The sequence below is a fragment of the Lontra canadensis genome, unplaced genomic scaffold, assembly GCF_010015895.1.
Source record: "Lontra canadensis isolate GAN:19392208 unplaced genomic scaffold, GSC_riverotter_1.0 scaffold662, whole genome shotgun sequence".
Classification (NCBI taxonomy): domain Eukaryota; kingdom Metazoa; phylum Chordata; class Mammalia; order Carnivora; family Mustelidae; genus Lontra; species Lontra canadensis.
The window spans coordinates 798-14,766 of record NW_022631646.1 but is presented as its reverse complement, the minus strand read 5'-3'; the positions used below and the strand labels follow the sequence as shown (position 1 = coordinate 14,766).

At 34.8% G+C, this 13,969-nt stretch overlaps 1 protein-coding gene and 1 pseudogene across 1 annotated transcript in view; both read right to left on the bottom strand.

Moving 5' to 3' along the window:
* The window catches only part of LOC116863183 (olfactory receptor 6C3-like), a 6,426-nt gene extending 5,716 nt beyond the window's left edge, over nucleotides 1–710 (bottom strand). The window contains exon 1 of the mRNA XM_032850679.1: nucleotides 66–710. Within this exon, the coding sequence (XP_032706570.1) occupies nucleotides 66–710 (645 nt within the window). The remainder of the gene's footprint in view (nucleotides 1–65) is intronic.
* A 9,322-nt stretch (nucleotides 711–10,032) lies between these two features.
* On the bottom strand, nucleotides 10,033–13,253 carry LOC116863186 (annotated as a pseudogene).
* Between the last annotated feature and the right edge of the window lie 716 nt (nucleotides 13,254–13,969).

Here is a 13,969-nt window from a genome sequence, read left to right as displayed (position 1 = left end):
GTGGAGAAAGCCTTTTTTCTCTGACTGGCAGATGGGATTCTCAAAATCGTTCTGATAATATACATATAAGATAAAATCACCAGTGCCAAAGTGAATAGCAGAGCAACCAAAGCAAAGTAAAAACCAATCACTTCTAGGAGCCATGTATCTGAACAGGATAGTTGTAGAAGGGGAAAATAGTCACAGGCAAAGTGATCGATGACATTGGAAGCACAGTAATCCAGCTGGAGCAGAAGCATGAGGGGTGGGAAAATGGTCAGGAACCCGCCCAGCCACGCACAGAGCACAAGCACTGTGCAGAGTTTCCTGTTCATGATGGTGGTGTAATGAAGGGGCTTGCAGATGGCAACATAGCGGTCGTAAGACATGGCAGTTAGAATGTAAAATTCTGTCACCCCCATGAAAATAAGGAAAAAGAGTTGGGCTACACAGTTGTTATAGGAAATAGTTTTATCCCTGGTGATAATTGTTCCCAAAAATCTAGGAATACACACAGTTGTAAATGAGATTTCTAAGAAAGAGAAGTTTCGGAGGAAGAAATACATTGGTGTCTGTAGATGAGGGTCCACCAAGGTTAGGGTGATGATAGTCAGGTTTCCAGTGACACTTAATAAGTATGTGATAAATAAGAAGAGAAAAATCACAATCTGAAGGTCAGGATCATCAGAAAGACCTAGCAGGACAAACTCTGTGATCACTGTGTGGTTCATTCCTCTCTCTTTCTCTCCCTCCTTCTCTCTGTCTCCTGTTTCTTTAAAGATATCTAGATGGCAAAAGCATTAAAGGGAGGACATGAAAGGTGTAATTCATGATGATCAATATCACCGTCACTGATACAATTATAAAATATATTCTATACTTCATGTTGATCTTATTTTGATCCTCTTGTTTGCATTTGGTTATAATGCATGTTTGTGAGCTTTGCTTTATTAGTTTTCTTATTTGAAATGTAGCAGAAGTTTGTTAATCTTCAAGCAATAATCTTTCTTTTGTTATGTATTTACAAGTTATACCACCACCTAAAAACAGAAATGTTCTTAATTCCATCACAAGGTAAAAGTGAAAGAAGGCTTAAGTAACAACCTTATACATCTTATGACATAAGATATCAATTAATGATTTTCTTAGCAAGTAATTTATCACCATTAATTATTTAATTTAATCATTAATTTTATTTTATATATTAATAATTTGGGGTATAATTTTCAAGATAGTGTGAGAATGTTGTATACATATATAGTAGCATATTATATATACTTATTGTATGAGAGAGTTAATAGCCTTATTATTTTATTTAACAAATAAAGAACATATTCACTTACTCATTTATTGTTTTTTCTTGTAATTCCATCAAAATTAATGTTTCACTAATTTTTCATTAATTTTCATATCTTCTGTGACTTGCTAGAAATATACATACAAAAATATTTTTATTTTTGAGCTTAAAGGGAGCTGCACCGTTTTTTTTTTAATTTTACACTGAACCACAAATTTGGAAAGTAACTACTTGCCTCAGATATTAGCAGTTCTGTCACCCAGATTGTTGCCCAGTGCATATTCCATTTGAATATCCTTCTTTCTGAGCTATTAGCTTTATGAAAAAATATTTGGTTCTCTTGTAATTCTGTCTCACACTTATCTTTTACATAAGAACAGTGATCCATAAGGATATTTCAGAAACATACAGGAAAATGTCTTCTATTTGTACTAACATACAAGTAATTCCCAGTTGTGCTGGATATCACTGTGCTATAGATTTTGATTATTAAATTTATGACAGTTATCTCCTTTATATTTTAAGAGTCAAATTTGCACTGTGAAGAACAGCATGCAAATCATTGCTTCTCTGCCAGACTCCAGCAAAGTTCACTCTGATCAAATTTGATTCGATTTGATTAGATTTCCTTTGATGGCTCAAAGGAAACAGTTCATGAAATAAATACAAAATGTCAGAAACCTTAAAAAATGTGGAAATAATATGATAGTCCTCTTCAATAATGTTGATCTGAAAACTTAGGAAAGCACTAATTAAAGAGAGGACTGAGAAGGATATAACATCATTGGTGTATGAGTGCAGATTCTTAAACTAGATTGATTTCCCTCCACTTGCACTTATAGCTCAAATTTTCCAAGTCAATTTGTTTTGACCTCAAAAGAAAGTTGTTCATTGATCTCATGGGAACAAGACCAAGTCCAGGCCAGACTGTATATTTACAGACCATGAGGGATTCCTGGAAGCCATCCTTCCATTTCTCAGTAGCCTTTTAATTCTTCTCTATAGTGAATCTCCCTTGAGAATGGTTGTGTTCATCTTTGTATCCCACAGAGGACCTAAAATCTTGACTTCTACAAGATAATTACTTCCATTAATCACAACTTATTAATATTTTGTGAGTAATAAAAACTGTTGTGAAACCTTTTTTATAAAAATAAACTCAATCTAATTTATTTTTAATCATCTGGAAATATAAATCTTTCTAAATATGCCCTTTTTATTATTTATCCTTAGACTTTCTCGGTGTTGAAACATTGAGAAGCAAGGTTATTTCATAATTCTAAGTTAAATAATAACTATTATAAGGCACATATTGTGGTTACATTTTTTAAAAATGCCAATATACATGTTAATTTAACCCTCAGTACAAATAGGAATATTTAATTGCAGTGTCAATTTGCCCATCTAATTTTTAAACTTGGCCTTTATATTTATTTGTTTTATCTTTAATATTCTAATGAGAAATATCACCAAGTACTAATATTTTATTTATTTGAAATTCTGGATAGTGAATTATTATTGATTTTTAAATGTCATTTTTTATATTTCCCAAATATTTTGATAATAAAAATTATACTACATGTAATCAGTTAAAAGTAAGGTATACATTTGTTATATAATTATATAAACTAATAATACACATTAAATAATAACTATTTAATATTAAATAAGTGCTGTATATCTTAAAAAAAAACAAGACATACGTACTTTAACATAAAAAATACAATTGTCAGTTTGTATAATCAGATAATGACATAGTCACCGATACAGAAGTAAATCACAGTTGGAATGCAAGACTTTTTGGAAATTACTTACTGGAGGAGAGGAATTAGAACAGAGTGGGGAGGAAAATGCAGGCATAACTGAAATTTATGACTGTGAATACTGTGTTAAGTTACTTAAAGGATCAGTCAGTAAAGAAGAATGCTGGCAGATGTGGCTTTATATCATAGGGAGTGATACCCTTGTCCACTTCATTTATATTTTTTTCAGCTATGTTGTGCTAGAATTAACCTAAATAACATTGTGTAAGTTTGAAGGGAACAATGTGTTGATTTTAGACACTTGTGCTTTGTGAAGTGGTTACCAAGGTAGGGTTAGTTAGCCCACCTTTCACTTGTATATTTACCTTTTCTTTTTTGTGGTGAGAACATTTAAGATTTACTCTCTCAGCAACTTTAAGTATATAATGTGGTAATCTTGTAGATCAGTTCTGTTGCAAGAATGAAATGGTGTCATGTTTTTACCCTAAAAGCCCAATTAGTAGGCAACAAGAAACTTTCTCATATTCATGGGGGGCACAGGGGCAGTAATGCTCATTTGACTGCATTCTCATTCCCAGGATTTCCTGTAATCGTTATTTAGATTCTTAATCCAGGTTTAGATTTGGGGACTTTTCTTTTGCAAAAATTTAGGTTTGGGAATTTTTTTGCAACTATCAAGAGGAGACACATGTTTTAGTCTTCTTTTTTTATTCTTAGCAGCTACTGTTGATCAATGGCTGGATCCTTTAATTCATGATGTGATGCAAAATGGCTATGTTCTTAATCTGTTATTTACCATTTGCTTATTCATTGTTACAGTTTACACGAGAAAGCCCGGGTGAATACCTACTTCATTTCTTATCTGTAGTCAGAGTTGGTTGTCTAGGATCTTTTTGTTGGTATACATGGCTCTATAAATTTTGTATTTATAGATTTTGTAGGTCATATTAGTGATTGACATACGTATTTCAAGAGAGATTGAAATTGTCATCCCTCTCTCTTTGGAGTACTTTACTCAGGGGGGAGACCCTTCTCTTTTGGACTGTACACTTTTCCTCTTTGATTGTTTCCTTTGCATCTTGTAGGACAAGTGTTTCCAGGCTCATGCTACACTTTTCTGTATTAGAACTGGACTGAGTCATTTCTCTAAAGAGGCCTCATTACGTTGGTTAAGAAATATGAATCAAGGTAAGAAACTGGGTACTAGCTGTGAAAATTACTATGAGTTTGATCATCCTTTCTAGGTATTTTCAGTGGATAGGGCCAGCACACAGAATTTTTTAAAAAGATTTCATTTATTTATTTGAGACAGAAAGAGCACAAGTGAGAGAAAAAGAGGGAATGGGTGGGGGGGGGAATGGGGGGAAGAACCGAGGGAGAGGGAGAAGCAGACTGCTCACTGAGCAGGGAGCCCTAGGTGGGGCTCAATTCCAGGACCCTGGGATCATGACCTGAGCTAAAAGCAGCTGCTTAACCCACTGAGTTACCCAAGAACCACACACACGTATATGTATATTTTTTTAAGTAAAATACCTATGAGTGTAATTTCAATCTATCATTCAAATTTAGGACTACAATATTTCTGTGAAACTCTTTCTACCATATACATGCATATATATATTCTATATTAATATATATTTATTAATAAGATAAATATATATATATATCTTTAATATAAAGTGTTATTTATTTGAGACAGACAGCATAGGTGTGGCAGGAGGTAAGGGTGGAGGGAGAAGGAGAAGCAGACTCTCATGCTGAGCAGGAACCTTGGTGCAGGGCTCAATCCCAGGACTCTGGGATCATGACCTGAACTGAAGGCAGATGCATAACCAACTGAACAACCCAGGCACCACTTTATATATTCTTTATCTCATAATGATTGCCCTAGCTATGAATGGAAATAGAGAAGATTCTAATATCATATTAATCATCATCTGCTTCTTTTCCTCACACTGCCCATAGAGCAGCATTAGAATAACAGTGACAGCACTATTCACCATATTATTCCTACCTAGGAACAACTTAAGATTTTTTTAAGCTATTGTTTTCACTCTTAGATTGAATCCCACTTGGACATACAGTTCAAATATAGCACTTAAGATCTCTTGGATCAATTCCACACCATTTGGTTATCTCACTAACTAAATATATATTTAATATACTTATTCCAGTTCAGTGTAATGGCTTATGCCAGTAGGATACACATTTCTTTCCACTCCTTTAAACAATTTTGACTTGCTTTCTAAGGATTCCTGAGACAGATTCACGGAGCCATTGAAAAGTGAAACTAGAGGGGTGGCTGGGTGGCCCAGTCAGTTGAGCCTCTGACTATTTGTTTTGGTCCAGGTCATGATCTCAGGGTCATTAGATCCAGCCTTGCCTTAGGCTCAGTGTTCAGTGAGGAGTCTGCTTGGGATTCTCTCTATGCCCCCTATTGGCCCTCCCCCCCACTCTCTCTCTCTTTCTCTCTCACAAAAATAAATATATTTTTAAAAAATATTAAATAGAATTGAAATTGAAGCATAATATTGAATATTGGCTAAATAAGAAGTGTAGGAAGCATCTTCAGAAGTTTTGTTCTTAACATATTGATATCATGGGGTGCCTGAGTGGCTCAGTCTGTTGAATGACTGACCCACTCTTGGTTTTGGCTCAGATCATGATCTCAAGATTGTGGGATGGAACTCTGAGTCAGTCTCCATGCCCATCATGGATTTTGCTTCAGATTTTTTCACCCCTTCCTCTCTTGTCCCCTCTGTTCTGCCAGCTCACACCCACTCTCTCTCTCTGAAATAAATAAAATCTTTTAAGAAAAGTTGATATCTTACCCTTTTGAAATTTTTACCATCAAGTAAATATAAATGGGGATTAATTAATACCTCTGATAAACTAGTCAATGGAAATTTCATTGATGTTCAAGATAAGAAAATAACTCTATTTTTAAAAATACGTGAGATTGAAGTCTCAAAGGATGTCCCTTTGACAGTCTAAGAGAGGACCTTTTGACTGGTTCCACTTCATTTCAAGTATTTTAAAATAAAGAAAACTAAAATAATTCTTTCTGCTGTGCTGGATGGAAGTCTCCCTTAGTAATGCATTAACTTTGATAGTCTGTTTTTTTAATCTTATGTATTTATTCACTTATCCTTTGTTAAAGCCCTTTAAAAGTCATTAGAAAAATATATTCAGAGAGTACTCCAAAGAAATTTGCTCTATTGATCATGTAACTGTGTTTCTTTTTCCTTTATTAAATTGTTCAGAATGAGTTGTTCACATTCATCCTAATATATTAGAGGAAAGAAAAATAATTTAATTAATGTTATGGGCAGTATCTAGCTCAGCTTGATAGTAACACTGGAATACACTTCTGGTACTACTCATTCATTTTTGACAAATTAACTAGAGATCATGTGAAATCTCTCCCTGAATGAAACAAAATCTCCACAGTTGACTCCACTGAGTGACTGGAAGAATTATTTTATTGGAATTGTCTTTCACTGTTCTTCATAATTATTTTAGATGACCATTTTCCTGGAGAAATCACAATTATTTACATTTATTCATTTCATCAAGGATGAGAAGATCAGTTTTTATAATTCATACAGTTGTGTATAGAAACAAATCAAGGAAAAAAGAAAACAAATTACATTTAATACTATTTTCAGAAATGATAACACTCATATCTTTAGGGGTTTTTGCTGAATATTAACACATAACCTTATACTTTTAGTTTATTAATTAGCCATCTATAATTTGAACAAGGAAGGAAACTAAATAAATTATTAATAAAATTATGACATTAAAACTTACTATTAACTCATATTTTTGACATTATAGGGTTAGTTTATTTATTACAGAATGTATTCCTTTTGTCATTAGAAAGGGATGGATTGGGGTGCCTGGGTGGCTCAATGGGTTAAAGCCTCTTCCTTCCACTGGGATCATGATCCCAGGGGCCTGGGATGGAGCCCTGCATCTGGGCTTTCTGCTCAGCAGGGAGCCTGCTTCTCCCTCTCTCTCTGCCTGCCTCTCTGCCTACTTGTGATCTCTGTCTGTCAAGTAGATGAATAAAATCTTTTAAAAAAGAAAAAAAGAAAGGCATGGATTAAAAACTAAAAAAGAGCCACTTAGTGGATTTGTGACTTTGGATGTTACTAAAATTTCTTAAGCTTCATTTTTCTTCATTTGACATGGAGTTAAAATGTAAGGATTGTTTTGAGAATTAATTCAACTAATATAAGTGAACTCTCTATAATTTATGTGACACTAGGATATATAAATAGCTGCTTTATTTATTTTTGTTTTAGTTGGCATTAATTTCAAACTTTGAGAAGGATGCTCATGGTAGCTGTGATTTTCAAAGACAATTTATTTCGGTGGTAATTAGAAGTTTTATTATTTATCTCACTTAGTCCTTAAACATAGTTATGAAAGTTTTATTCTCTTATTCTATATTCCCATTGAAGAACTGAGGCTCGTAGAGATGGTATACCTTACACAAATTCACATAGCTAGCAAGTGTCAAATATAATCTTGGGCTTCTTGAAATTAAAGTCTGTCCTCTTGAACACAATATCCACAGCCTATCTCCAAATGGCAACACACATAGCCATAGTAACTTCCCGTTCTTAACTGAAAATGAATTAATTGATATAGTAAAACAAAATATACTGTCCTGTTTTTATACTTTTTAATGTATCCGGTTGCAAATCCTAACTCCAATATACTCCATTTAATTTTATTAAAAGTTGAACTAATGAGTCAATAATAAGGCTTGAGAGATGTTCACTGCCTTCTGTATACCAGGCTTAACTCTGCTTTTCATACAGGTTCACAAACACAGATTGCCTGTAATAGTAAAATATTGGCAAATCTCATCATTGTCATCTAGGGGAGCAGGCATTTCTGATAGCCTTCCTTTGCCATTGAACAATGATGTTTTCTGTCATCAATATTTTTATCTTGTTCTTCCCACTTTGTCCCAGGAGGAATATACATATTTAACTATAGAGAGTAAAAAAGAGCCAAATACATAAAGGACAAAAAGGAAAAATCAGTAGGTGTTTTAAAACTTTTTGACATGGTTTTTACACAATTTTAACTTGTACAGAATAGTTAATATTGTATGTGTTCCCTGGCTCAAGGGAAATAATTCAGTGAATCAAAATTGCCAGAAAAGGGGGCACCTGGGTGTCTTAGTGGGTTAATCCTCTGCCTTTGGCTCAGGTCATGATCTCAGGATCTTGGGATCAAGCCCCGCATCAGGATCTCTACTCAGTAGGGAGCCTGCTTCTCTCCCCTCTCTCCCTGCCTCTCCACCTACTTGTGATCTCTGTCTGTTAAATAAATAAATAAATAAAATCTTTAAAAAATTGCTGGAACTGGAATGTGTACAAACGCTAAAGAATATAAAACATAGTACACATTAGTATAAAAGTTGAAACAGGAAGCTTGAAGAGACTGTGTCCAATGAGATAGGAGAAATAAAACCCAACAGCAAGAACAACAAGCACTAAGTGTGAAGTTTGCTTCATTTGACATTACTTTTCAGACAGAGATTAGCAGCCAAATATCTTAATTCCTAATGCAGATCTCTACTGAAGGCATCTTTATTCAATGGCATGTTTTTTAAACCGGTGATCTACCACCTTGTACTAAGTCTATTCATTCACTCCACTATTTTTTTTTTTTTTAGTATTTCATTGTGGTTTTAATTTGCAATTTTTTTAAAAAAATTATTTTTTATAAACATATAATATATTTTTATCCCCAGGGGTACAGGTCTGTGAATCGCCAGGTTTACACACTTCACAGCACTCACCTTAGCACATACCCTCACTCCATCATTTTTAATCTGACTTCTCATAAGAAGTTTTGGTATCATAATACCACTCATATTTTAGATTTTTTTCTCACTCACACTATTGCTCACCACCAACAACAGTTGAAGAATTTCTTATATTAGTTAATGTTCTAATTTATATGCCAAGTAGAGTAATAGGAGTTAGTGCCGTCTCTGACTAGACTATAATAATATAGTCATGTCTAAATGAGATAATATGAGTGAAAAGCACCAATAAAATTGTGCAGGTCCTTAGTGAAAGCTATGCAAAATATGGAGGTCTTTAGTGAGTTTCAACTGTGTATTTAATAAAGCAAATAAATTTTTGTCAGTTTGTTTTGTTTTTCAAATCAGGTTATGATACTGGCTATTATAGCTGAAGACCTCAGGCCAATAGTGCAACTTTTTTGAACATCTATTAACACACTTGTAAAGAAGAAATAATTAGTCTAATTTACCATATACCTGTGAAGATTAAATATGATGTGGTTTAGGACATATCTAGTTCAGCATAACACACAATAATAATGTTTTCTATAGAACAGATTTTTATGGAATTCCCATCAATTGTCCTTGTGGCATGAGTGTAGTGATGACTGCCTAACTATTCACCTACTATATATTTTAAAATAATGCAGATAAAGAAGGAGAGTATGTAAAAAATGGCATGTCACATGCCTTAAGCATAACTAGAAAACAGAAGACATATGACCTCAAATCATTTGTAATAATAGAAACACTCAAGCCAACTTGCTGAATTGGAGAATTGGACAGATACTGAAGATAGTGTGCAAAAAATATGGTTGTTACAGATAATTTCATATTTTTTATAACTTTAGGAAAGAAACCGTGATATTAGTAACAAAAAAATTAAGAGTTGATTAAGACAGTGTTTATTCATTCACCGTTACAGTATACAACACAATACAATATTTTTATTATTCAGAACAATCAGCAAAATAAGTTATACTTTACAATCACAGGATTTCTATTTGGAACTATAAATCAGTGAGAAAGTGAAACCTACAGACAGTTTGAAGGAAAGACACAACATGATTATTTTCAGTTTAAAGAAAGCTTCAACAAAGTGCTTAGCCTTGCAAGCATCTCTGAGATGGTTATGGGAGGATATTGTAGAAGTTGAAATTTTATTTTTTCTTTGTTGAATCTTCACGATGACATCCATTCATGTTAATATATATTTTCATTTCTTTCTCGACAACACTGTTAAGTAAGTTTTTGTAAACTTGTTTTACTTGCTGGTTCACCAGGACATAAATAAAAGGGCTCAACATGGTGGGGGGCAATTGAGGTGTTGAGAATAACTACTCCTTTAGTCAATGATGCTCTTTTTCTTGCTGAAGGCTTGACATACATGAATATACAGCTCCCATAAGAAACGGAAATGACAATCAAGTAAGAGGAACACGTGGAGAAAGCCTTTTTCCTCTGACTAGCAGATGGGATTCTCAGGATCGTGCTAAGGATGCACAGGTAGGAGAGAATCACTAATGGCAAAGTGAATAGCAGAGTGACAAAAGCAAAGTAAAAGCCAATCATCTCCAAAAGCCATGTATCTGAGCACGAGAGTTGTAAGATGGGGAAATAGTCACAAGAGAAATGATCAATTACATCGGAAGCACAGAAATCTAGCTGGAGGATGAATGTGAGTGGTGGGGAAATGGTAAGAAATACTCTTAACCAGGACCCAAAGACAAGCAGGGTGCATATTTTTTTGCTCTTGATGATGGTGTACTGAAGAAATTTGCAGATGGCAACATAATGATCAAAAGACATGGCAGTGAGAAGGAAAAAATTCAGAAACACCCATGAAGATGAAGAAAAATAGTTGAGCTAAACAATCATTATAGGAAATGGTCTTGATATTTGTAATGATTGCCCCCAAAAATCTTGAGATAGAGACACTGGTGAATGTAATTTCTAAGAAGGAGAAATTCTGAAGGAAGTAATATATAGGAGTCTTGAGATGACAGTCTATCAAGGTGAGGATGATGATGGTTAGGTTTCCAGTGACACTTAATACATAAGCCACAAATAAAAAGATATAGTTGTGGGTCATCTGACATGCCTAAGGGAATGAACTCTGCAATCATTGTATTATTTCTGATGCTGCTTTTTATTTTCTTTAAGCAAAATCTACTGTTGAGAAATAAAACAGAAAGAAAGAGTAGAATAGTAAAGGCATTGAATAGTAGAGGAATAGAACAGTAAAGGAATTGAAGATTTAAATATTCATATTTGCTTCTTTTTTTAAAGTTTTTATTTAAATTCCAGTTGGTGGGACGCCTGGGTGGCTCAGTGGGTTAAGCCACTTCCTTTGGCTCAGGTCACGATCTCAGGGTCCTGGGATTGAGTCCCGCATCGGTCTCTCTGCTCAGCGGGGACCCTGCTTCCCCTCTCTCTGCTCATCTCTCTGCCTACTTGTGATCTCTCTCTCTGTCAAATAATAATAATTTGCTCCAATATACCTTCTGTCCCTCTCTTTCTTTCTTCTTCTTCTGGGATCCCAATTATTCTAATATTGTTTCATCCGATGATATTACTTATCTCTTGATCCCCTCATGATCCAGTAGTTGTTTATCTCTTTTTTTCTCAGTTTATTTATTCTCCATTATTTGGTCTTGTATACCACTCATTCTCTTTTCTGCCTCATTTATCATAGCAGTTAGAGCCTCCATTTATGATTGCTCATCATTAGTAGCCTTTTTGATTTTGACTTGGTTAGATTTTAGTTCTTCTATTTCTACAGAAAGGGATTCTCCAGTATTTTCTATGCTTTCTTCAAGCTCAGCTAGTATCTCTACATCACTTCTGACATCTTACTAATGCCCATAATAATTAGGTCCCTGGCAGTCAGTACTGCCCCTTGTCCTTTTTTTTTTTTTTTTGAGGTGAATTTTTCCATGATGTCATTTTATCCAAAGAAGAACAGATGAATCAGAACAAGAGAACCAATGGCTAAAAGAGTAACACAACCCCAGAAAAATATACACTAAACAAATCAGAAGACAGAGGGAACTAGGGGAAAAAGAAAGGGGGAAAAATAGAGTATGATCAGGCTTGTGAATAGAACAGAGACACACTACTAGATTTTGGGTGTATTTTGGTCTGTTAGAAGAAATTGCCTCCCAAAATTTTAAAGAAAGAGAAAAATATATATATATGGGTAAATATGATGAAGGGATGCAATATGACTGTAAAGATGAAAATTGAAAAACATTTTTAAAAAAGAATTGATAAGAAGTTTATTGAGAAAAGAAAGAAAAAATTTTTTTTAAAAAAGGGAGAGAATATGATCAGGCAGAACACTAGAATAAAGCCATATACTAGATTTATGGTATATTTTCGTCTGTTAGAGAAATTGTATCCTAAAATTTTAAAGAAAGAAAAACATATATATATATATATATATACACAAAAAATAAGGTTAAATACAGTGAAGGGATAGACTGTGACAGTAAAAAGAAAAATTAAAAAGACTTTAAAAAAGGAATTGATAAGATAAGATGTTGGTTGAAAAAGGAATGAAGAAAAATTCAAAAGAAAAAGAAAAAGAAAAAATGATAATTAAAGAAATTAACTTCTGAAAGACTAAAAACATGGGAAAATTTTTAGGTGTACAGTTTATGACATTAAGTACATTCACATTGTTGTGCAATGATCACTACTATCCATCTCTAGAACTTTTTCATCATCTAAAACTGAAACTCTGTACCCATTAAACAATAAGTCTGCATTCTCCCCTGCCTCCCAGCAGAGTTTGGTACCACTGTTTTACTTTCTGTCTGTATGTATTTGGCTATTCTTGATTCTTCTATAAGTAGAATTGTATAATATTTGTTTAAAAAAAAAAAGGAATCATGGGACAAAGGTCATGAATTTTATGTGCTGTATTCCTCTAGCACTGGAGTTTTGGAGTTCTCATTGATTGGTTAACTTGGTCTTGGCTGGATATTCTTGTTGATCTTCTCCAGGAAGGTCCTGTTGCAGTGATTCACAAATGTGTTTGCCTCTGGCAGAATTGTACCTCCCTTTCCAGGGGCCAGGTTTAGTCATCTGCTCTGGTTTGCACTTGGTAGCTTTTGTTCCCTGAGAGCTTTCAACACATCTTTGGAGGATGAGAATGAAAATGGTGACCTCCCAATCTCTGACCCCAGTGGAGCTAAGAACTCAGGGCCCCACTCTTCAGTGAGCCCTCAGAGAAAAGCGGTCAATCACTCCTGTCTCCCTGGTCTCTGGCCGCACTCCATGCTTACCCGGCCTGTGACCAAGCTTTAGTATCTCTGACACATGGCCCTGTTTGGAGTTTCCAAACCCAGCAGATTCCTATCATGAGTTCCCATGCCATTCCTCCCTGGGGAGGAAGGGGAATCTCCTTGAATCTGTTGTTTTCTGGGTCCCCACTTGAAGAATAGTGGCCCTACTCTGCTACAGATCATGGTTTAGGGTAACCCAGAGCTTACAGCCCACTTCTCAGCTCTGTCTTTGCAGCCAGCTTCCCCACTATGATACTTGGGAGCTCTGTCACACTCAGGCACCCCTGGTCTTTCTGTGACCCTGAGGGTCTTGAGACCACACTGTCCCAGTGAGGGTTCCATATCCCCTCCTCGCCACCACCCCCACACCCTGACCGCTGGAGTGATGTCCCTCAGAAGAGTAGGATTCTATAAGTTCTGACTTTGTGCTCTGTTGGCTTGGTGTTTGCAAATTGCCTCACATTCACTTCTCTGAATATCCTACCTTCCAGGAGGTGACCACTTTCTGTTCATAGGATTGCTGCTATTCTTTTCCTTGATCTCCTGTTGAGTTTGTAGATGTTCAGAGTGGTTTGATAGCTATATAGATGAATTCCTGGGACCAGAGGAAATTTAGGTCTCCTACTCCTCTGCCACCTTGCTCCCAATCAGTTTTATTAATTTTTTTCTTCAAAGAAGGAGCTCCTGGCTTCATTGATATGTTCTATTGATTTTTTTTTTTTTTTTGTTTTTTGGCATTTTTTGTTTCTATGTGATTTTTTGGTTCTATGTCATTTTTTTTCTACTCTAGTATTTATCATTTCCTTTC